The sequence below is a fragment of the Suricata suricatta genome, chromosome 2, assembly GCF_006229205.1.
Source record: "Suricata suricatta isolate VVHF042 chromosome 2, meerkat_22Aug2017_6uvM2_HiC, whole genome shotgun sequence".
NCBI lineage: Eukaryota > Metazoa > Chordata > Mammalia > Carnivora > Herpestidae > Suricata > Suricata suricatta.
The window spans coordinates 133,786,213-133,808,536 of NC_043701.1; the positions used below are offsets into that span (position 1 = coordinate 133,786,213).

The 22,324-nt window shown below is 56.3% G+C and overlaps 1 protein-coding gene across 1 annotated transcript in view; it reads right to left on the reverse strand.

Moving 5' to 3' along the window:
- Window positions 1-7,933: 7,933 nt before the first annotated feature.
- SPOCK2 (SPARC (osteonectin), cwcv and kazal like domains proteoglycan 2) overlaps window positions 7,934-22,324 on the reverse strand; it is a 25,935-nt gene continuing 11,544 nt past the window's right edge. Inside the window, exons 2-11 of the mRNA XM_029931878.1 lie at window positions 19,850-19,858; window positions 19,449-19,494; window positions 19,077-19,191; window positions 17,721-17,835; window positions 15,820-15,934; window positions 15,340-15,456; window positions 14,645-14,863; window positions 13,229-13,291; window positions 11,935-12,072; window positions 7,934-11,830 (exon numbers count right to left, since the gene is read on the reverse strand). Coding sequence (XP_029787738.1) covers window positions 11,685-11,830; window positions 11,935-12,072; window positions 13,229-13,291; window positions 14,645-14,863; window positions 15,340-15,456; window positions 15,820-15,934; window positions 17,721-17,835; window positions 19,077-19,191; window positions 19,449-19,494; window positions 19,850-19,858 — 1,083 coding nt within the window. The 3' untranslated portion in view covers window positions 7,934-11,684. The remainder of the gene's footprint in view (window positions 11,831-11,934; window positions 12,073-13,228; window positions 13,292-14,644; window positions 14,864-15,339; window positions 15,457-15,819; window positions 15,935-17,720; window positions 17,836-19,076; window positions 19,192-19,448; window positions 19,495-19,849; window positions 19,859-22,324) is intronic.

A 22,324-nucleotide genomic window follows, 5' to 3' on the forward strand; every position in this document is an offset into this window, starting at 1 on the left:
CACCGTGTCCCCCCTCCCCCACCACTCTGCAAACAGGCCCATGCTCAAAGCTCCAGGGATGGAGCTCACGCCTTCCAGTCCCATCTGTGGGGTGGTCCTCATTGGAAACTCCTTTCTGTTAAGCCAATAATGCAAATAACACAAAATCAGGATGCAAAAAACACATAAATCATGATTTATAAAGGGTGAGAGGAAACCAAAGCCTAAACAGAAACAAATCCCTGAGGCTTCATGGAAGCGGCAGCTTGTGAACTGGACCTTAAAGGACGAATATGATCAAAACAAGGGGTGGCAGGGCAGCGGCAGGCCCAGGACTGTGGGCCACATATGGCAACATTCACTCACCGCTGCGAATATTTATCTCTGAGCAGTGAGCCCTGGAGTGGAGGTGAGTTGGAATGGAAGTGTGTGGCTGGGTGGGGTCAGTAGGTTGGAATTAATGGTGGGTCTAAATCTTTAAAAATCCTGGCCTCCCAGAACACCTGGGTGGCTCAGTCAGTTAAGCGTCTGACTCTTGGTTTGGGTTATGATCTCACAGTTCATGAGTTCGAGCCCTGCATCAGGCTCTGTGCTGACAGTGTGGAGCCTGCTTGGGGTTCTCTCTCTCTCTGCCCCTCCCCCACTTGTGCCCTCTCTCTCTCTCTCTCTCTCAAAGTAAATAAATAAACATTAAAAAAAAATCCTGTCCTCCCAAGCATACTCAGTAGAGGATGGGACATTTATCCACATCCTTGGGTTTGTCCTTCAAGCTAAACTATTCTCTTCTCTTGTGTAAAGGACAGCTTGCTTTGGGTTTGCTCTTTCACTTCCTCTGGTCGTAATAGATCCCTGTGCCAGACACAACGGCAGTCACATGACCCAGGCCCGGCCAATCACAGCGCTTCGACCGCCGGGCCGCAGTAAGAGACCCAGCCCAAGTCCTGCGCTGGGACTGATTCATAGAGTCTGGGAGCAAGCAGCTCTTTCTCCGCTCCAGCAGCACGTTCTCTGCCGCGTGGAGAACGGCCATCACGGGCCAGAGAGAATGAGGCCAACAGGTGAAAAGAAACAGTAAACGTGGGACAATGGATGGCCAGAGTCCGGGGGACGTTAACCTCAGAGTCATCATGCCCGGACTCTGGTTCCTAGACTTCTTCCTCCATTTCCAGAGCTGTGCCGATATCCATCCCCTTCATAAGGACTAATAAATTCCTTCTCCATCCCGGTTAGTCTGCATTAGGTTTCTGTCATTTACAACCAAATTGTCCTGGACCGTATGGTCCTGGTTCCAAAACCCTCCCGCTGCTGACCAGGCAGCCAAAGAGAACTAAGGAAGACAGTGCCCCTCCAGAGCAGCGGCCCTGCTACAGTTCAGTGAGGGTGCCCCTGTGAACTTTCCCGGAGCCTCTGGACACCTGGTGCTGTTAGGGTGAAACTGAAAAAGCACCGGGGTGTGGATCCAAGTAAAATACAGATATGGGAGAGAAGATAAGGAATGGAAGCCTCTCTGATATTTCATTCCCCCAAAGACACACATCTGTGCTCTTAGAGATTCATTCCTTTGACTTAAGGCTCCTTTTGAAATATAAGTGGGAGAGAAGTTTAGGAGGCAGAAAGTAGGCCAATTTGCCAACAACTCAATATGCCTTAGATGAATGCACCAAATTTACTAAATTTAAAAAAAATTACCAAAGACTTGTTTCCTTTAACTAAATATAACGTTTTCAGCAATTCATATAAAATGTTGACATTCTGGTTTCCAACAAGAAACAGTTGGGATACATTGGCTTGGAATCAGTTTGCAGAAAGGTTCCACAGAAAGGGTAAAATTGTTCAAGCAAACTAAGAGAAGTGAATCTCTAATGGTCCTCTAATGGAGGACCAGGAGTGACGATAAATATTCTGGACAATGGTGACATCGGGGCTGAACTGGGACAAGATCATCTCTCCAGTAGTTCATTTATTTAACGTATACGTCCTGGTTACCTGCCCTGTGCCAGGCCCACGACTCGGGATGCAGCTGTGACAAGGCCTCCAGGAAGCCAGAAGGGGAAGCCCCAGGGAACCATCAGGCAGATGCAGGGTCGTGTTCTAGGACAAGACGTAGGCCTGCACGGGGCCAGTGAGGAGCGGAGGTGGCTCACCCTCCATGCCTGAGGAGGCGGAAGGAGACATGACGTTTGATCTGGTTTTGAAGGATGTGGGGGAGGGGGGGTTGCAGGTAAAGAAGAAGAACAGAGAGCATTTTTAGGTTGGGGTGGAGCCTACGCTGAGGCTCGGAGGCACAAGAGAGGGGGAGGAAGGAGGAGAAGATGCTGGAGAGGAGTGTGGAGGCCAAATCATCAGGCTTCCAAAGAGCCAAATAGAAATTGGCTTTTACTGTGTGGCCAATGGGGAGCCACTGAAGGATTTACCAGGGGATGGCAGGGACCCTGTCTCCATGGCAGCCATGACAAAGATGGACTGGGAGTGCTAGAAAGGAAGGAGCTAGAAGACTAGGTTGGAGGCTGTCCAAGTGACAGATAACAGGGCTGAAGTGGAATTTATTTGTTCAACAGGTATTTATCGGCCTCCACCTGATGAGAGACAGGTGCCAGCCCAGGTGACCCTTGACGGGGATCTGGTGGTGGGTAGAAGTTGGGTGAACAACAGTGAGGCAGGAGAAGAGCCTTCTAGAGGGAACAGAATGTGGGGACCCCCGAGTGGGAAAGATTTAGGCTCCAAAAATGTTTGTCGAGTGAATGACTGTTGAAGGGGGAAAAAAGAGCGGTGGGAGGCGGGTAGTGCTGGGGTCGACAGGGTGGCAGAGGAGTGGAAAAGCCAGTGGCTGAGGGGAGCAGGTGAGCAGAGACAACTGTCAAGACAGTGTCTTTCAGACTTCAAGTCACAACAATTTAGTGAAGACACACACAGCATTTTAAAAGAAATGAAATAGAGAGGCACCTGGGTGGCTCGGTTGGTTGAGCGTCTGACTCTTGGCTTCGGCTCTGGTCATGATCTCGCGGTTCATGGGTTTGAGTCCTGTGTCAGGCTCTGTGCTGACAGCGGCAGGCTGCTTGGGATTCTTTCTCTTCCTCTCTTTCTGCCCTCCCCCCCCCATAGCTCTTTTTCTCTCGTAAAAATAAACATAAAAGAAATGAAATAGATTTAAAACATGAGAATGCAGAGTACATAAGGGTTCATATTGCTTCATGAAGACTTATTCTTCCTACACATACACACATCCCGCATATAAAATGTTCTTGGGGGGCCTGGGTGGCTCAGTCGGTTAAGTGGCTAACTTTGGGTCAGGACATGATCTCATGGGTGGTGAGTTCGAGCACCATGTCTGGCTCTGTGCTGACAGCCTGGAGCCTGCTTCCGATTCTGTGTCTCCCTCTCTCTCTCTGCCCTTCCCCCACTCACACTCTGTCTCTCTCAAAACTAAATATACATTTAAAATTTTTTTTAAATGTTCTTTCTGTGGTCGAGGCAAAAAAAAAGTTTGAAGCCTCAAAATTAGGATGTAGATTCGGCTCTTGTCTCAGAAACCAAAAATAACTCTGGCTTAAACAAAATAAACAGTATGTCTCTTTCCATAACAGTCAGGCCCGGGGAGTCCCAGGCTGGAGTGTGAGTCCAGGGTGCCGGGGGCCCAAGCTCCTGCCTCCTGGTTGTGTCCATGCTCCAGCCCGGGTGGAGATGCAGAAGGAGAGGGGCAGGCATGGCCTTTCCTCTTGAAGGCCACAGCCGGGACATGGCTCCTACCGCTTCTGCTCCCATCCTGCTGTTTCCCACAGAGGGCCACCCCCGCCCCCCACCCGGGGCCAGGCAGAGCTGCAAGGGAGCGGGGAAGTGTGGTCTTTGTCCTGCTCCTCGGCGCCCGGCTAGAAAGTCCCTGGGTCAGCGTCCCCAAGACCACTCCCAGTGTGATATGCTAGGAGCCCACAGAGAGAGTCACACTCACAGCTAAAACCCGTCACAGGGCAAAGATACAGAGCAACATGGGGGCAGGGCAAAGGCTACAGGGAAGCCAGCGAAAGCTTCCCAGAGTCCTTGTCCCACTGAGTCACGCAGGACGCGCTTACCTCCTCCAGCATCATGTCGGGATAACGTGTATGACACATTGTCTGCTAGGGAAGCTCATTAGAGACCGGGCACCTAGGATATTTCCTGGGGGCTGGTCACATAGGTACCCCCTGCCTAGACGGACCCAAATCCCAGACTCCTGTAGGAGAGCAGGCCTTCCACACAAGCCGTGTTGTTTGCAGGAATGACTTAGGGGCAAGCGAGCCCTTCTCAGAGAATCGTGGGAGGATTCCCAAAATCCAAGTTCCCAGACCCCAGCCAAGAGCCAGCCTCGTGGGCAGGCCTTTCAAAGGACAGCAGTCCCGGGCCTGCTGGGCAACTGTTCCACACAGTTGCCAAAGTCGGTGGCATTTGACCTCGGGGGTGTGGGGGGGGGGGCGGGTCAAGGAGCAATATCGAGACAACAAAACCCTATCAGGTTGACCCCACCTACCTCTCCAGCCTTCACCTGAACCTTTTCCTAAGCCCCAGCCATCCTACAGATCCGAGCAGCGGTGACCCCCCTTCGTACCAGCATGCCCCTGCTGCGACGCAATGGTCACACAGGCCCTGTCACCCTCTCACTGAGTTTGCGACCCCAGGAGAGCACCGTCCTGCATGGCAAGAATCACATTCCGACTGTATCCTCGTGTACGAGGCTGCCTTCTCGGTTGGTGGGGGTGGGGGGGGTCCTAAGGCAGGCAGATCTTATTTCTCTCCGTTTCTTCTTTCCCGCCCCTCCCTGCTCCCTCTCTCCTCGCTCTGATAAACAGAGAGCCTTGCACACCGCAGCGGGAGGGTGTGATAATCGTGTGGATCATGGGCCAAGGATGGCGAGGCTCTGGGGCAGGAGCAGATGAGCTCGACCCCCTGGGAACTGATGCCTGCAGGGTTCTCGAAGTTGGAGAAACTCAGCGTGGCCGCCTGAGCCCGGAGCAAGGCGGGCTCTAGAGGCTGGCGTGTGGCCTGAGACAACAGACCCCAACCAAAGAGCAGAACCAAAGAGACCCAGTCAGGCGGAGTCCCCATCCTGCAGGGTGGCAGGTGGCAGGGGAAGGCGAGGGAGGAGCCCAGCATCTTTCTGGCGTGCCTGCTCTCTGCTGAGGGGCAGGACCTCAGCCGGTCTGCGAGTGAACAGGAGCCGTCAGCGCTGGCCCAGCTGATGTGGGCCCCTCCCTGCCAGTTCTGAGGGTCCTTGGGGAGACATACTTTATGTTGGCTGCTAGATGCTGGGCTGGCCCCCCCCCCCCCCGGGCAACGTAAATGTTGGAGGGGCCACCTGGTGCTGGCTGCCTGGCATGGGTTAAGGTCAGTGGGGAGGCCAGGGCCGGGGTGGAGTTTCCGCTGGTATCTGTCATTGACTAGAAATGTATCTGAGAGGATTCGGTGCAGGGAGGGCTCTCCTCCCCCACAGGGCCAGAGAAGCAAATGTTCAGGGAAGTCTGGAAGGAAACGACCCACCTCTCATTGCATGGCAGGAATCAGGAAGGGATGGGAAGAGGGGGCAGGAGCCCTAGAGGCCAGTCTTCTCACAGTGAGAGGCTTTGAGGCTGCCCAGCCTTCTAGAGAAGCAGCACAAAGAGTCACATCAGGTGGCAGCCTAGAGCACGGCCGGCGGTGGCAGGCATGTCTTGACTTGGTCGCTCACTCAGCCATGTGCCCTTTGCTGCCGGTGCCGCAGCCTCACCAAGGGAAAGGGGGACAGCAGGGAGAGGACTTGTCACAGATGGTCGTGGGACTGGTTTCGTTGGCCACGGGGTGATGAGGGATGTTGTAGGCTCAGGTGAAATCATATGTGTGGAGACTCTGGCCTGGCCGGGCCCGAGGTTAACGTCTGTTCCAGCCACTTGCTGCGGTGCAGTGAGTGACTGAGTCCTGGCCTCAGCCCCCTGCTGTCACATGGCAGTGTGCTCAGGCCAAAGGGATAGTGCTCGCCTTTTCCAGCCTGTTTCCCCAGCTACGGGAAGTGCCATGTCCCAAAGTCTGGCCACAGTCCCCATACATCCCACAGCACCCCCTGCCTGGATATCAAGCACCCGCAAACATCACCAAGAGAAGCACCTAGTCATTTGAGCCCAGAAAGATGGCCACAGTTTCTTATATTCCTTCTCCAGTGTTCTTTTTAAAGCGCGGTTAATTTTGCTTTGCAAATGTGCGAGTCCTTGGGGTTAATTACAGCAACCGTGGAATGTTCCAGAGAGAGAGAGAAAGAAAACCCTGAGCCTTACAGAAACAGATTTTTGGATTCATGCCTTTGCATTCGTCCACAGAACCACAAGACTGGGAAAGGTCGTCATCTTACAGATGGGGAAACTGAGGCTCAAGGGGAGGTGCTGGGAGGCAGAGCCAGGCAACATCCAAGCGTCCTCACTTCTTCTGGACTTCTTCCCCGGCACCCACGCTGACTCCCGTATTCACCCAGGACACTGCTTGTTGCAGTGGAATGTGGGGGGTGTCATCCAGGCCTGGGGTGACATCATGGCCCCACGCACCAGGGTCACTCCCCGGAGGCGTAGTTGTCTCCTGGATAAAATGGGGGTGGGTGTGAAATAATGTATGCCTCTCTGGGTCGTGGGCAGGATTAGAGTGACATAAAAAGCATGCTGCTGGGAACATACAAACATTTGTGGTTTTTTTCTCCTCTCCCTCACCTGTTTTGCCCAAAAATAAATTTTTAAAAATTGTTTTTTTAAGTTAGTTTTTTAAAAGAAATCGTGTTTGTTTGTTAATTTGTTCTTGGTCCCTGTGCCCCCGCAAAGGTGTGAGACCAGCCTCTGGCTCGGGACCCAGGAGACAGGTGGGGAGGCTGCTTCTGCCCCTTTGTGCCTGTATTACTCGTGTGCAGTTTGTCTTTCCTCTTTTAGATTTGTTCTCAGGCCCCGGTTATGCACTGGAGAGCAGTAAATACAGTCCCTGTCCCCAGCAGTACCGTCTGAGCCACGTGCCCTGGGTTGCTGGGACGTGGGGACTATGGATGTCAGAAGCTAGGGCCCTGCCTGGCCTCTGTTGTCCCACGGCCTGAATAAATGTGCTCACAGAGTGCGGCCCCCGTATTCTCCCGAAGGCTGAGGATGATCACGCGGGGAGGCTTCCCCAGGGTGGACACGGGGGAGCCTGAGGGTTCCTCACAGACTCGGTACCAAGGCGTGGCCTGGGGATGAGAAGATGTTGCATAAAACAATCAAACCAGAAGCCCTTCTGCCCTTGAACTGCCCCACAGGCCTCCCCCTGTCCCCAGCTGGGGGCCCAGTTCTGGCTCCTCATCGGCTTATTTCCGTCCTGGCCTCCTGCACATCCTGTCTTCACCCCAGGGACTTGCTCCTGTCTCCTTAGCCATCTGCCTGCACATTAGCACCACCTGGGACTCTTAAAATACATTGACGCCCCAACCCAGAACAAGGAAATCAGTCTTTGCAGGTGGGGCCTGGGCACTTAGACTTCCCCAAATGATTCTAATGTGCAGCCGGGGGTAAGTCACTAGATCATTCCCACCCATGTGGGGGCCTAGCTGAAGTCCCATTCCTCCAGGAAGTCTTTCTGAACTTACCCCGTGCAGGTGTCTCTCCTCTGAGCACCTTTGAGCCACATAAGCAACAGTCACTGGACACTGGTGGCAGCCTGCTTTGCATCAGCGGGAGACAGCAAGCAGAACCCAAGCTTTGCCCCTCACGAGCTGTACGTCCTTGGTTGGATATTTGCAGTGATACCAAAAATCCTTCCAAATTGATCTTGGTTCTCCCCTCATAGCAGCAACCCCCCCGCCCGCCCCGGCTCCTAGCGCCTGCTCTCTGGGGTCTCACACATGACGGTGACTAAGGGAGCATGCCTGCTATGAGTCTGTAAGCTGGGAACCGTCCGTGAAGGTCATTCACCAAGGGGAAAGAGTAATTAGAACATCGCCAGTGGGTGGTGTTTATAAAGTTTTTATTTTCTGTTTTCTTAAAAATAACATTTGATTTCCTTTATGCATGTGTGGAGTGTACTTGTTTCCTTAGGCTGAGTAATAGGCAGATAGAGACAACACGAGGCAGCGACCCCAAGTGGAGGGGGTGCTGGGAGTGAGGGGCTGGGGACACAGGGGAAAGGGAGAGGGTGGGGTGACTCACGGGACGCTTGAGTGCCCATCAATGCACATACACGGTCTAACACTTGGTTTTTCGAGTTTTTAAGACATCTAAAATTACTGAAAGATACGATCTCAGCACTTAAATATACAGACGGAAATCCAAGCACTTGAACACAATTCTTAACTCTAAGCTCAGTTATTGCACATAACACAATTTAAGTAGGCTTCAGGCTATAAAGCAGTTTGCTCTGCTTGGGACTTCCTCGGGATGTCTCGAGTCTCCTTCTGTGCCCCCAGTGTCTCTTCCCCGTGACCCCCGCCAGCCCACAGCCTCACAATGGTGCTGGGTGCTAGTACATTAGCCATTCATCTTCCCCAAGGGCTGAGGTGAGGCTTTGGTGAAATGGAGGGTCCCTCATGGGTCCCAATGACTCCACCCACTCAGAGGTGAAGCTGGAAGCAGAGAGAGCTCATGAAAGGCGAGGGGGTGGCCACCAACACCAGGGGGACAGCATGGGGAAGGAGGTGTGACCACTGACCATGTGTTGGTCACAGCACCAGCAGGACAGTAGGGGGCAGACATGATGCCCCATGGTGCCCTCATCCACTTCGCTTTCCTCTTCCTCCTTCCTGAGCTCGAACGCCATGCCTCCTTCCCCATCGCCCTGAACCCTCTCAAGGCACATTTGTTCTCTTCCCCTCCGACCACCCCATCTTAGGCATTCCTATCTCCCAGCACCCACAGGTGAGGCAGCCTGAGGTGGCCGAGGGCAGCTCCAGGGCCAGGCAAGAAACTGTTCTTAAATTTTGGTTGAGCTCTTTTCAACAGAGCCCTAATGCCACTGCCCACCTAACCCAGGGGAGAGAGAAGCTATTCAGGTAGAGGACATGGGAGGGGCTGGTGGCAGGTAGCTTGGTCAAGGGCCAAGGCAGGGCCACCTGCAACCTTGCTCACGAGAAGGCCTGCAGCTTGTGTGATAAGAGTCCCTTGGAGGCTGTCGACCCACTGGGAACGAGCTGCTTTGTTTAGCTCTGGGCGGGCCTCAGTCTCAGAGAGCGGGGTGACAAGCAGTGTGGGGGTTTCAGAGACAGGGCAAGGCTGAACCCCTGAGTCCCACCAGGGTCTAGTTCAGCGCCTTTTGCTTTCTTTCTACAACATATTTACAAGGTCATAAGAAACGTGCACGACCAGAAGACCCAGTGACACAGAGAGAGCACGTGCTCCCAGGAGGGGAGGGCAAGGCAAGAGAGAAGGGTGCCCCTTCCTCTCTGACCAGAAGATCCAGTGACACAGAGAGAGCATGTGCTCCCAGGAGGGGAGGGCAAGGCAAGAGAGAAGGGTGCCCCTTCCTCTCTGCCCCTCCCCACCCCGGAACGTCCCAGCCTCCTCAACAGCCGCTGGCTCCCAGCGACAGTTCTGGAAGCCTCAGCTGGGGCAGAGGGAAGAGACAGACAGACTCCATACCTAGCGAGAGCTCCCAGAAGCTTCTGGTAGCTTCCACTGAGACAGAGGTGGCAGCTTCAAGAGCCGAGGGCGGTTCCCTGAACTGAGCTGAGCCCGGAGGGAGGAGGTGGGTGGAGAGGGAGGGGGCTGGGGAGACCGGCCGCGGGGCGGGGCAGGGGGGCAGGTCTGGAACAGCGCGACACCTTCACGACCAGAATCGTGCTGCTGGGATGCGGAATGAGAAGCGGTTCATGGGGCTAACTGCAGTTTCACTATTCTCCCCGAGAGAAAACTTGGAAGATGGGGATCCCGGGGTGCAGGAAGAGGGGCAGACTGGGCGAGGCGCTTCCGTAAAGTCCAACAGACACGGTGCATGCTGCAGAATGACAGGAGCCGTGCCTGAGGGAGGCCACCCCAGCTGCCGGCCCAGCACACAGGCCTCTCCTCACCCCCTAGACCCCCAGGGACAGCTCCTAGACTCTTGAACGCATTCTTCACACACACACACACACACACACACACACACACACACACACACACACTGTGCTCACCGTGCACAGAAGGGCAGGAGAGGCCCGGGTCCAGGTTGGAAATTCTCCAACAAAGGTGTTAAGGTATTTGCTTCGACAGGGAGAACGGGACAGATTAGGAAAACGAAACAAAACTAAAGATGGTTTTGCCACGCCAGGCACCGGCATGGTTTCGGGCATGGTTTCGTCCATCCTGGCTCCCACCTGACAAGGGGATGTGGGGGAAGGGGGGGCGGGGCGGGGGCATGGCTTCGGATTCCAGTTACCCCAGTCCTCTCCCCTCTGACTTCACAACCTCTGAACAATTCAGAGCTTGGAGAAGCGCCTCTGCTAGAGCAGCCTCAGGGGATCCTCTGAGGGGTCAGAGGGTAACCTCTGGTGCTGGGAGGAGAGGGGGTGGAAATGGGCATGGTGCCTCTGTCTTAAGGAGAGATGGAGAAAGGTCATGGCAAGTGGAGCTTTTCCCTGCTTCTCCTTCCCCAGGTCTCAGGGCCATTGGCCTGGAGGGGAGAAGAGCACTCATTAAGGGGCCAGAGAGGAGATGGGTACACACACATACCCACACACACACACCACCACCGAGACCCAGCCTCTTTACCCGCTGCCTGATCCTCCCGGAGCAGACCAGGGGCACAAGGGCAGGGCGGCACCCCCACCAGGCCAGGCAGAGCCCACCTGCATAACCACTGCTGCGGCCTCCGGGGGCACAGCCCAGACCAGGCCCCGACCTGAGGCCCACAGGAAGGGGCCCGGCTGTTCCGGGGTTTGCTCTCAGGGCTACCCTGCCTCCACCTCTAAGAGCTCCTGCCAGATCTGCAAAGGCAGGTGCTCATGGGCCCCTTCTCCTTCCTCCTCACTCCGCTCCCCACCCCCCCAGCAGCTTGCCAAGGCCTTCCCCTCCCCTGCCTCTCCGCCTTGGCCACCCTCGGCCACTCTAGCTTGGGTTAGGAGAGGAGAGTTTCCCCAGTGCTGGGAAGAGAAAGGGCTCACCGTAGTAGGTGTCCCCGCCCAGTCATCTGAGGGTGGTGAGGGTGTCACATCAAACCCGCCCAGCTTCAGGAGTACTTCAGACAACAGATAGCTCCCTGCCCTCCCTCCCCTCTGTGAAGAGGACACCCAAAAAGCAGGGAGGGAGAGGGCAGGCAAGGGCAGGAGAAGGCAGGCTGGCTGACCCAAGATTAGCCATCCGAACAAGGAACCCCACGCAGGGCAACCCAAGGGCGTCAGGACAGGCCCGAATGGGGCTTGGCACGTGGCAGGGAGCATCTTATTTCATCAGTTTTGACCTTGTGGTATATGTGTGTGAATGTGTGTATTTTAAAACCACCAATAAATGGAAAGAAAACAACCACGAGGAGGTCTTTGGAGCAGTGTGGACCAAGGACACGTTTGTCAGCGCATGCCACACGCACACACACACATGTATTCACACGCCCTGGCCATATGTGCCACACGCGTGCCATGCACACTCACACACCCAGTCCTCCCTGCTGGAGCCAGGGTCCTTCCAACTGTATTTTCCGGATCCATCCGTCAGCTGCCTGCTTCTGTCCAGGTCTGCGCGGCCCGTCTGCCCCGGCCGTCGGCGCCTGGCCCGCCGCGGCTCCCCGAGGGCCATCTACCAGATGTAGCCGCCGTCGTCAGCCTCGCCCGCCTCGCCCTCCTCCTCCTCAGCCTCCTCGCCGGCCTCCTCGGTCTCCTTCTCCTCTTCATCCTCCCAGCCTACGCCACTCCCAAAGTCCCCCGAAAAGCTCAGGATCTCGTCTGTGAAGTGAACGAGCGAGGGGCAGGTCAGGAGGCGGGTGGCCGCCTCTCCTCCCCGCTGGCAGGCCCCCCACAAGCCCTCCCAGGGGCTGCTGGGCCCTCACCGCAGGCGGGGCTGCCGTGGCTGCGCGTGCCCGGCAGCTCCTGGCCCAGCTGGTCGGTGCACCAGCATTCACCGCTGCTCTGGTCACACTGCATCTTCTCGTAGTAGCCGTCCTCGTCACAGCTCGGGATGAAGATCCCTGAATGAGACAGGGCCCAGCGGGGTCAGAGCAGACGCCTGGAGGGTGCGAGCTCTTTGGAGAGGTGGCCCCGGAGCCTCGGGCATGAGCAGACCCCATCAGAGCCCAGCCACCCCAGGTTCCAGCCACCACCCGACAAGGCCAGATGTCCCGGGCTGGCCACCAGCACTTCTTCTGGCTCCATTCACGGGGGCCAAGAAGAGCCACCTCTCTGATGTCATAGTGCTCAACACCCTGGATCCTACAGCGGCTCCTCTAGCCTGGCTGTCCTCTGCCGGCAATGGCCAGGCTTCTCCCCTCAGCCTCAGGGAACCCATTTTCCCTCAGACCCCAGAAGTGAGGCTCCTCTGTCCACTCAACAGACTTCTTCTGGGAGCACTGGCCCAGACCGAGACTCTGCCCCTTTGGGGATGTGGGTGAGCCTCACGTAGAAATGACAATTCCAGGCACCACAGGATGGGCGCCCTGAGGCCCATCCAGCATGCTCAGGTAACACAGACCAGAGAGGGGCGCTGCCAGGAGGGAAGAGTGTGGTTTCCTAGCGGAAGTAGCACGAACATTTGTCCCCAAAGACCATTGGGCCCCCGATCAATAAGGCTTTGTGGGGATGGTTCCAGCACTTGGTGATGCCACTGTGCTCTCCATACATACATAAGCCACGCTCTGGTAGTTCTGCCTTTTTGGTGTATCAACTGTGTGTTGTTTTTCCAAGTAGCACGTGTGTTTTATGAGGCCAGGGACCAAGTCTGCCTTGCCCATCAGTTCTGACCTGGGCTCGGTCTACTGCTGTCTCTCCAGGGCTGACGCCTAAGTATTTGCTGCCTACATGACCATCTGATGCACAAGGGGTTCGCCTGAGTTTTGCACATTCCCCGGCTGAAATGAACCGAACTTTCTGTATCCCATCCTACAGCCCCAGAACGTATGGGCACAAAATCAGTGCTTAAAACACACTTACTGAGGGGCTGGTTGGGAGACCCTGTCCCACCACGAGGGTAAGAACAGGCAGGGAGTTCCCTTTCCTGCCTTTCCAGGCCAGGGCCTCCTCTGGGCTCAGTGTCTTCCATCATGCCCAGGAGCTGGCATCTCCCGGCCTCAGGGGGTCCCTGGGGCAGCCATCCCCCGCCTCCCTCTCTGAGCAGCTCGATGGCCTCACCTGGTTTCTTCCTGGACGCTTCCCGGATCTGGATGCGCTCAAGCTCCTCCAGGCAGGGAGGCTCTGTGGGGAGAAAAGCAGCTTCTGCTGGGGGCCATCCCACGGTGCTCGTGGAACTCACAGCGAGGCCCCCCAAGACTTAGAAGCCCAGGCAGGAGGCTCCACAAGATGAAAACACCCAGGTTTTGATTTAGGGAAGCCCCACGGTGGTAGCGGAAGGCACTGATCCCTCTAAGGTCCTGAAAACTGACAAAAGGGCTCTTCATTATAAAAAACAAACAAACATGGAGGCTCCAACGGGGGAAGGCCATTCCATGCTGTGGCATGGGCTGCGATGCCCCGAGAAGCCTGGGGCTCTCTGAGGACGCTGGGAACTCATGGGATGAGGGGGCAGGATTCAGAAGAGGAGGTGGTGCATGGATTCCCCAGGGGGAAAGGTCCAAGGGGAAACCTAAGAGCAGAGGGAAGGTTAGACAGAAGCCTGAGAATAACTGCAGCCAAATCCAACTTGCCCGTGACCTTGAGAAGTCCCTAGCCCTTCCAGCTAGAGGCCTAGCTGGATGTAAAATGAGCTCATTCCCTGCCTTCTACCCAAGGAAGCTGCTGTACAGAACCATCAGAGTGAGCTTCCAAGGCCTGGAAGGTGAACGTACTGAGGCATGCTGACCGGAAGGCCGGGCAGGAGGGCCCCTAAAAGTGATCGAGGCACCTCACTCTGGCACATGGATTTGGGCTTTGACAGTGCTCTGCACCCAGATTTCCTCCGTTCACCCTCACAACAGTCTCCCAGATCTGATGAAGAAACCGAACTTGGAAAGATTCAGTGACTTGCCCAGGGTCCCAAACCAGCCTATGGTGGAGCCCTAGCGGAAGGCTCGGCTTCGGGCCGCGGATGCTGCACTCCCACCACCACACGACCAGAGGCAGAGCCCCAGGGCCTTCCTTACCCCTGGGCCGGCAGGTCAGCCGACCCCTCGGAATCTCAGTTTCCCACTGGTGGTGGTTGTCGCTTGGCCTCAGTGACCTCCAAGCACATGTCCAGCTCTGGTTCAGGATAGTTAAAGCTAGCAAATGATGTCCTAACTCTAAGGCTGATGGCCACCTACCTCATCACAGATTGGGGGCAAATAACGTGAGACATGCCCAAAAGTGGAATATGTCTTCTTCAGCTTTAGGACTCATTGGTTCCGTCCAAGGCCCTGAGGGGGCTTAGAAATTTGATATTTGTAATTTTTACTTTCCCAAAGTGCATCTGCTTCAGGACCCACAAAATCTGGATCAACCAAGGAGCCTGATAAGGAATGGAGTTAACGCGCTGGCTTCCCCAGGCTCTGACAGATGTGGTGCTGGAGAAGGCAGGAGGCAGGGGAGCGGGAAGGGGGGTGGGGGGCCAGGCCAGTGAGGGGCCACACTCACTCTCCCTCCAGAAGCAGAAGCACCACTCAGCGGTGGAGACACGGCCGTCCTTGTAGGTGTCACAGGAATTGAAGAAGGGGCGAATGCAGACCTCGTACTTGTCCAGGTTGATGGCGGCCAGCTCCGTCTGGTCCAGGAAGAGGTCTGCACTGGTGTCCAGCTTGGAGAACATCCAGCCAATGGAATCCTTGCAGCTGGCCCCCAGGCTCTTGTCCAGCCCTGGGGAGAAGGCCACATGGAGGTCACGCTCAAGGTAAGCAGCTCCATCCATCTGTCCACCCATCCCTCCACCTCTCCATCTATTCAGGGTCAGGGTCAGGGCAGCTCAGAATGTAACCGTGGGAGTGAAAAACTCAAGAACGGCCCAAGGTCGGTCCCTCTGCCTCCACACAGGACTGCACCCAAGCTATTCAAAACCCTGTTTGGAGAGCCCTTCAGGGAAGAGAACTTCTTGTCTTCCCACAGCTACCCATTTCAGGGTTACCGTTCCTTTCACACGCTTCAAGAAGTTCTTCCTATTGCTAACCTGAACCCCTCCTGCCTAGCTGAAGTCCACCTTCCCTTGTTCTGGGGTTTAGGCCCTCTTTGAGGCTCAGGGTCTGGCAGGAGGTAGCACAAAGCGGGCTGGCCCAGGGCACACCTGCCTCCCCACTGCCCTCCCTCCTCCCAGGCGCAGCAAGCAGCTTCTGTACTACCGGCCAGGCTGGCCCCGCTGCCGGCCGAGCCGTTTTGCTTGGCGTTCTCGTGAAGGAGCTGGAACCAGTCCCGCAGCCGGTCCCCCAGGTCAGCCAGGTCTTGACCTGTGCAGGTCTCTGTAATCGGTGGGAGGGGGAGAAAGGGGCAGGGGTGAAGGTGAGGGTGGGACACAGCATGATCTCACGTTGGGATGGTGACCAACAGGCCAGAGGCTGGGCAGGGGTCAGGAGGGAAGGGGAGTGAGAACCCATCTACCACCTTCCTCCCCACTCGGCCCCTGGCACTGAGAACACACAGCACCTGCTCCCTACACCTGAGCCCCCAGCCCCCAAGCCGCACAGATCCCCGGGGCCTGTCCCTGTTCTTGCCACTTCTCCCCTCCTGCTCTTACCATCCCAGATCCCCGAAGGGGGCGTCCCAGGAGATGCCGGCAGTGAGGCCCCCCCGCAGCCTGGCTGTGGCCCAGCGCACCGCATTACCTGGCTTGCCATCGGTGGTGGACGGGGACGTCTGCTCTGTGGGGCAGGGGCAGGGGCCCTCGCATCTCACGGTCAGCTGCTTGCTGCTCAGGCAGGCCTGCTGCTCCAGCTTACACTGCACGAGAAGAAAGGCCAGGCTGCGTGACAACCGGCCTCACCCGTGCATCCTTGTAGCTGCGGGTCCTTCCAGCCGACCCTGCAGCCGCAGCTGCCTGCCGCATTTTTGACAGGAGGGACCCAGGAATACCCTGGAGGCTAGCCCTGCTTGCTGGCCCCTCTGGGGAGCCACAGGTCCACAGTGTGAAGGGGCAGAAGGCCCTGGAAGGGGCCTCCCGGGGAGTCAAAGGGTCCCACGAACCCTGGTCTTCACTAGCTTAACCTCTGCACATTTATCTTTCCCAGAACACCAGTCTCCCTGTACCCTCAACCCCATCCACCCACCTCCCCTATTTAGCTGCCTGTTGCCACTGCCTCCTTGCCTTCTGGCCCAGCTTCTTTCTCATTGCAGTCCCTTAGTCCCTGGGGAACTGACTGCTGGCCCTCCCTCCATGGTCTTTCCACAGCTACCTCCAGGCGGGGGGGCGCCGCTGCTTAGCTCTGGACAACAGCTGCCGGCTCTCTCCTAACATCTGCTCATTCATTCCCCGGCCTTCACTAAAACCCTCTGCCCCAGCTGTCTGCTGACGCCAGCCTCGGAGAGGGTCTCCTCCACTCCTTGCCCTCAAAGTGTTTTCCCTGGTTGTGTGTGGTTTACCCTCGTGAGATGACAGCTAATACGAAGCAGTCACAGCATTTTTATATTATCTCCCAGCTCCGTGAGGGAGGAATTCTGTTTCTCGTGCTCAGCAGAAAATGTGGAAGCTCAGAGAGGCCCAGTGATGTGCCCAAGGCCATGGGGCTGGGATGGAAGCCAGATCTCCTGATGACTTCTCCCTCCCTAGGAGGTATGGCCATGACCCTCAGACCACAGCCTCCTGCCCAAATCCTGCTCTGCCCTCGCGCTGTGTGACAGCACTCTTGTTCCTCCACTCCCTCCCTCCGGCAGCTCCCTGGGATCCTGTATGTCCCTCCCGCCTCCTCAGTGCGCCTCTGCCCTCAGCCTCTGGCTTATTCTCTCTCCCTTCCTCCTCTTCTCCCGGTGACCTCACCCCTCCCCAACTTCAATCATCACCCACAGCGCGTGACTCTTAAATCTGCATCTCACCCCAAAAGGGTTCCTAAGCCCAAGAACCCAACCCTGGCTGACAGTGGCCTCCAAAAACCAAGCAACTATAACCTCCTGGCTGCTAGCAAAAGCGTTCACAACTAGCACCTGCATTTCTATGGTACTTTAAGGTTTATAAGATGCTTTCAAAGAGGTCTCATTTAACCCACATAAAAATCCTATAAGGTAGGGAGTCAGTCCCCCTCAACTGCCACTCCCTCCCACATGCTTGTCTCCTGAAGGATTATTTCCTCCTGCCCCAGAATGCCTGATGCTCGCTAGTGAACACCATCCCCTCCAGGTGGGACTCTGCTGTGGAAAGTCCCAGAGTCATCCCCGACAACCGGATGACATATCTCTTCCATTCCAGAGCCTCCGGTACTTTCTTGCAGACCTCACCTCACTTACTCTGACTTGCAGTTACTTGACCACCTACGTCCTCCAAGCCCCACTGCCTACCTGCATCAGCCTAAAGCCAGGGGCAGGGTCTGGCTGGGACTCTCAGACAGCCCTGACCCAGGGCTCAGATGACCCTTCTGCGGTTGGCCACACTGAATGCACTGACCAAGCACTTCCAGCTCTGTTTCAGCACTGGGACCCAACAGGAGGCCCTGGGTTGAATCGTCCTCACTGCTCCCTGTGGCTTCAGGTGTAACCCCCCACCCCCACCCCCATCCCTGGGGACTGGGCTCCTCACCACTGAGCTGTAAGTGTGGCCATCAGAGCCGCAGACGGAGGCGAGCGGGGCCATGTGACAGGGCTTGCAGATGGTGTCTTTGTTTCCAGTGAGTTTCAGGGCAGGCTGCTTGATCCTACAGGAGGACAGGGGTGTGGAAGGCACAGGGATGGAGGCAAGAATGAGAGGGGCACACAAAGGGAATGTTCGAGAGACCGGTTCCCACAAGAAGCTGGCAGTCTGTAGCACATGGGGCCTCCTCCCTGCCCCGGCCCACCCTCTCTGTCACCTCCAGCTGGATTCTCCTCCAGCTCATAAGGGTGGAGCCAACAGGGCAGGGGACAGACCCCCAGCTTCCCCTTTCCTGCGGTCACTGAGTCCAGCAGGGCCTTCAGGCAGCAACTCCAGGGCTGACTGCGAGATTTGAAAAGGAGTCGCCCCTTACGTGATCAGAGGTTGCGTCTGGCCCTTAGACTTGTCTTGTTTGGCCATGAAGGGTTTTTGTCTTTGAGTTATCCACTAACATTTACAAAATGGAAGAGTTCACATAGAAACCGGGATTCCTGGAGAAAGGAGAGGGACCCGGGACCCTTTCCAGGGGTCTTGGACCCTGGCAGGTCTTGTCCTTGGGGCAGAGCTCACACCTTTCCCACCTCGGCAAGCCTCAGAAGCTACAACCGTAAATATTTCATTAAATCGTTGCATGTCAGAGCTGGAAGGACTCTTAAGCCGTCCAGACCAACCTATTTGTCTTGTGGATGTGGACACCGAGTCCCAGAGAAGAGATACGACTTTCTTGGAGTCCTACACTGCTTGGTGATGGACCTTATAGTGTGGTGGCTTTAAAATATGTCCACAGATTATCTGACACTCTTCCCTTCAAAAGATGGAGTTTAATACCCTTCCCCTAGAGACTCGCTCCTGATAACGAGAAGTAACAATGTATGATTCTTGAGACTAGATCATAAGTGACACGGTGGCTTCCTCCTTGTTCTCTCTCTCCTTTAGATGCCTCGCTTAGGGGGAGCCCGCTGCCATTGCGAGGACACTAAGCATCCTTATGGAGAGGTCTGTGTGACTAGAACAAACAGCCGCGTGAGTGAGCTTGGCGGCAAGGCCTCCACCCCAATCCCGCCTTCAGACGACGCAGCCCCAGCCAGCATCTTGACTGTAACCTCATGACAGACCCTGAGCTAGAACCATCCAACGGAACCAGTTCTAGATTCTCGACCCTCAGAAACCATTTGTTGTCTTAAGCGCTAAGTTTTGGGGAAGCTTGTTTTGCACCAAGAGGTAACTACCACAGAGGGGACAATCAGGCGAGTCCTTGCTATTCAAGCAATGCCCCCAGGTCCCCCACCCCCTCATGCCCCTCACCTGTGCTCCAGCTTCTTGCGGCTGATGCACATGGCCCGCTGGTAGCCCTGGGCGATGCACACCTTGTGACGGCTGCACTTGACCTTCTGGCAGGGGTCCTTGGTGGTATCTAGGGCTGCAGGGACACAGGGCCAGAATACAGGTCACCTAGAAATCAATGCCGGAGGGCCCAGGAGCCCCCAGCCCCACTTCTGAGCTGGGAAGCTCCTCTCTCCAGTAGCCCTGATAACCAGAGCTCCTCAGCGCAGAAGCCCCACTCCCGTCAGGGCCTGGCTGCCAGAGAACCCCCAAGGTCATGGTCGGGATGTGCCCTCTGGTCTCAAGTTTTCAGGAGTATCATTCATATTCCCTCACGTGGGAGGGGCATGTTACCTTCATCTCCTTGCTGATTGTCCTCCCAGCTCTTGATGTAGTCATCCTAAGGAAGGACAGCGGGGTAAGGAAAAAGGGAAAGGCTAAGATGTATATCCTAGAGGTGAGGCTCAACTTCAGAGCCAAGAGGGAAAAGGGCTGGAACACTGCCCCTCATGCCAATTGCTGTCACCCCCGACTGCCCAGACCTGGGCCCTGCCAGCCGCCTCTCCCAGAACTCTATCCCCCAAAACCATTTCCAGAATCCCTTCCAACCTCTCCCATATATTCTTTACCCCTCCATCCCATGCTGGGCGTGGCAGGGAGAGGGTGCAGAGGGAGAGGAGAGGAGGGTGTGGTGCCGGAGCTGCAGAGAGACCACACACAGTGCCCCCCTCTCCCCCTCCCCCGGGGATACTTACCTCTACCTCCTGGGGATCGGGGAGCAGCAGCAGCAGATCATGGGAAATGGAACAAAAGGAGAGAAGGAGAGATGGAGATTTTAGTGTGATGCCCACCTCAGACCATGTGGTCCCAGGGCTCCCAGGCCTCATCATGTGACCGTGGGTGCTGGGCAATGGTCTTTGATTACTATACAGTTCTCTAAGCTCTATGGTCTCCAATCGGAGAACAGTATTCCTGTGTCTTCACTACACGGAGCTTAAGGCCTTGGCCCACTCAGGGCTGGTTTTAGGAGCACTAGAGGTGAGGCCCATGGTTTTGAGAGGGCAAGGCCCCATCTGTCCACTGCCCTGGCCTGACCATCAGGACTGATGTCTAAGGGGCCCATAGTGCCCAGGAATAGTGATTCTCACGCCTGTGCCCGAAGAGTTCCAGAAATGCCCCTCTCTCCCTCTGCCAGGGCCCTTCCCTTGGCGGTCCCCTCCCCTGCCACCAGCCACCACATGAGTGGGGCAAGAGAGAGAGCCTCTCTTCCACTGCACGGGGACTGTTTTCACTCAAGTTCTGACTTTCCCGTAGGGTTTAGATGGCGCACTGAGAGAAAGGGGCCTGCGGAGCCTCCCGATATCAGTGGTTTCCTCGCCTACTATGGTCTAGCTCGAATTCTCAGATTCCAGGATTCTGAAAAAGCCCTCTGAGGTGGTCTGGCTGAGTCTCCTCTATTTGCAGGAGAGGCTCGGCAGCCCAGAGACAGGACATGACTCACTCCACATCCCACTGTCTTAGAACCCAGATCTCCTGCACCCAGCAGACCTCTCTTTTGGCTACCGCACATAGTTCCCCAGACCTAAGGCACACGGACATGGCCCCTCACCCTGCTCCAGCGACAAGGGCTTCCCCTGGGCCCATGGGCCCTACTGCAGCCAAGGCACAGAGGTTCCCACGCAGCCCACATTCGCTGGTACAGAATCCTCAACTCCTTCCAGCTCCTAGCAGTGCCACGGAGCCAGCTGCTGGTTTCCTCTGGATGGGGCTCTGCAGCGGGGGGGATGTGGGGGGTGTGGGGGGTGTTGAGGGGCATGAGAAGCCACGTGCAGCCGCACCCTTCATCGTGAGTCCCACCTGCCCAAGGATCAGAGCTGTGCAGGGATGGAAGGCAGAGGCCACACTGTGGAATGGGGGTGGGGAGGGGCCAGACCCCTGGCAGGCCTGGAGGAGAGGGCATGGGGCTTCTGCGCCAGAGGGCAGCTTCATGGGGGCGGCAGCAAGCACCCACAAGTTCTATGAAAGCCCCGGGGCTCTGGGGCCTCTGACATGTCCCCTGGAAGCTGACAAACATCAGGGGACCAGGCAGGGCCGAGGACCCTCACCCACACGGCTTCCTGGGCAAAGGCCAGGAAGGGCCAGGGCCAAGCAGGCGGGGGGCATCGCACCCAGGTAGGTCAAACCTCTGTATGTGCTTCCCCAGATGCCCGTGCATTCACGAGGGCTTCGGGTGCATGCGTGTGCACTCATGGGCACGCATGTATACGTGCTGGTGTGCATGTCCCATGTGTGCGTGTGAGTACATACGCACACACAGGTAGGTAGCAGTGCATCCTGGGTGTGCCCAGGAAACAAAGGCGCTTCGAGGCGGCTCTCCCAATGCCAGATGGTTTTTACCCAGAAACGAGGTTAACAAAGCCCACTTCTGTGAGCAGCCCCCAGTTTTCACACTTGGGTGCCAAGGCCCTCCCTCAGGCTTGGTCCTCCTGCCTCTTCCACACAGACAGAGAAGGTGAGGCAGGGCTGGGAGGGAAGGAGAGGGCAGAGAGACCAGCAGACCTCCCCCCATGAGGGCCTGGTGGAGCTAGCTCTGTGCTGTCTTGCCTTCATGTGTTTCTGTGCATCTTTGTCCATCTCCTTTGTATCTCTTTCTCTCTCTCTCCGTACCCTTCACTCTTCTCATTCCCACCCGCCACCCATATCTAAGCAGGCTTCACTCCCAAGAGAGTGGGAGCAGCCAGCCAGAGAGGGGGATGAGGAAGAGAGAGGGCCTCAGGGTCACACAGACTGCATATTCCCCTTCCCAGCACACCGTGGGCAAGCACCTATCTCCTGGGACCACTCAGAGATTAAAGGTGCTGTCTTCGTGGTGCCCAGTGTCCAAAAAGCTCTCAACCAATAAAAGCTGTTACAGCAGAAGAAGAGACCAAGGACTCCGGGCAGAGGAGCAGAAAAGGGGGAGTGAGAGGTCCTATGAGGAGCCCCTGCAAGTGAAAAGTCAGAGCTCTCCCCCACCCCCAGGGACAGCAGAGACCAGTGGGGTGTGAGGAGAATCGCCCTGAGGCATCCCTCTGGGACAGGGGATGGGGTCCTATGGGTGGCACAGGGGCAGGGCCCAGGGATACACTTAGGGACCCCTGAGGTTGGGTGTAGGCTGGTACAATCTACAAGCTGAAAAGGAGGTGTTTGTTGGTAAGTATGAATAATGCCTTTCACTGCAATGGTGTCTA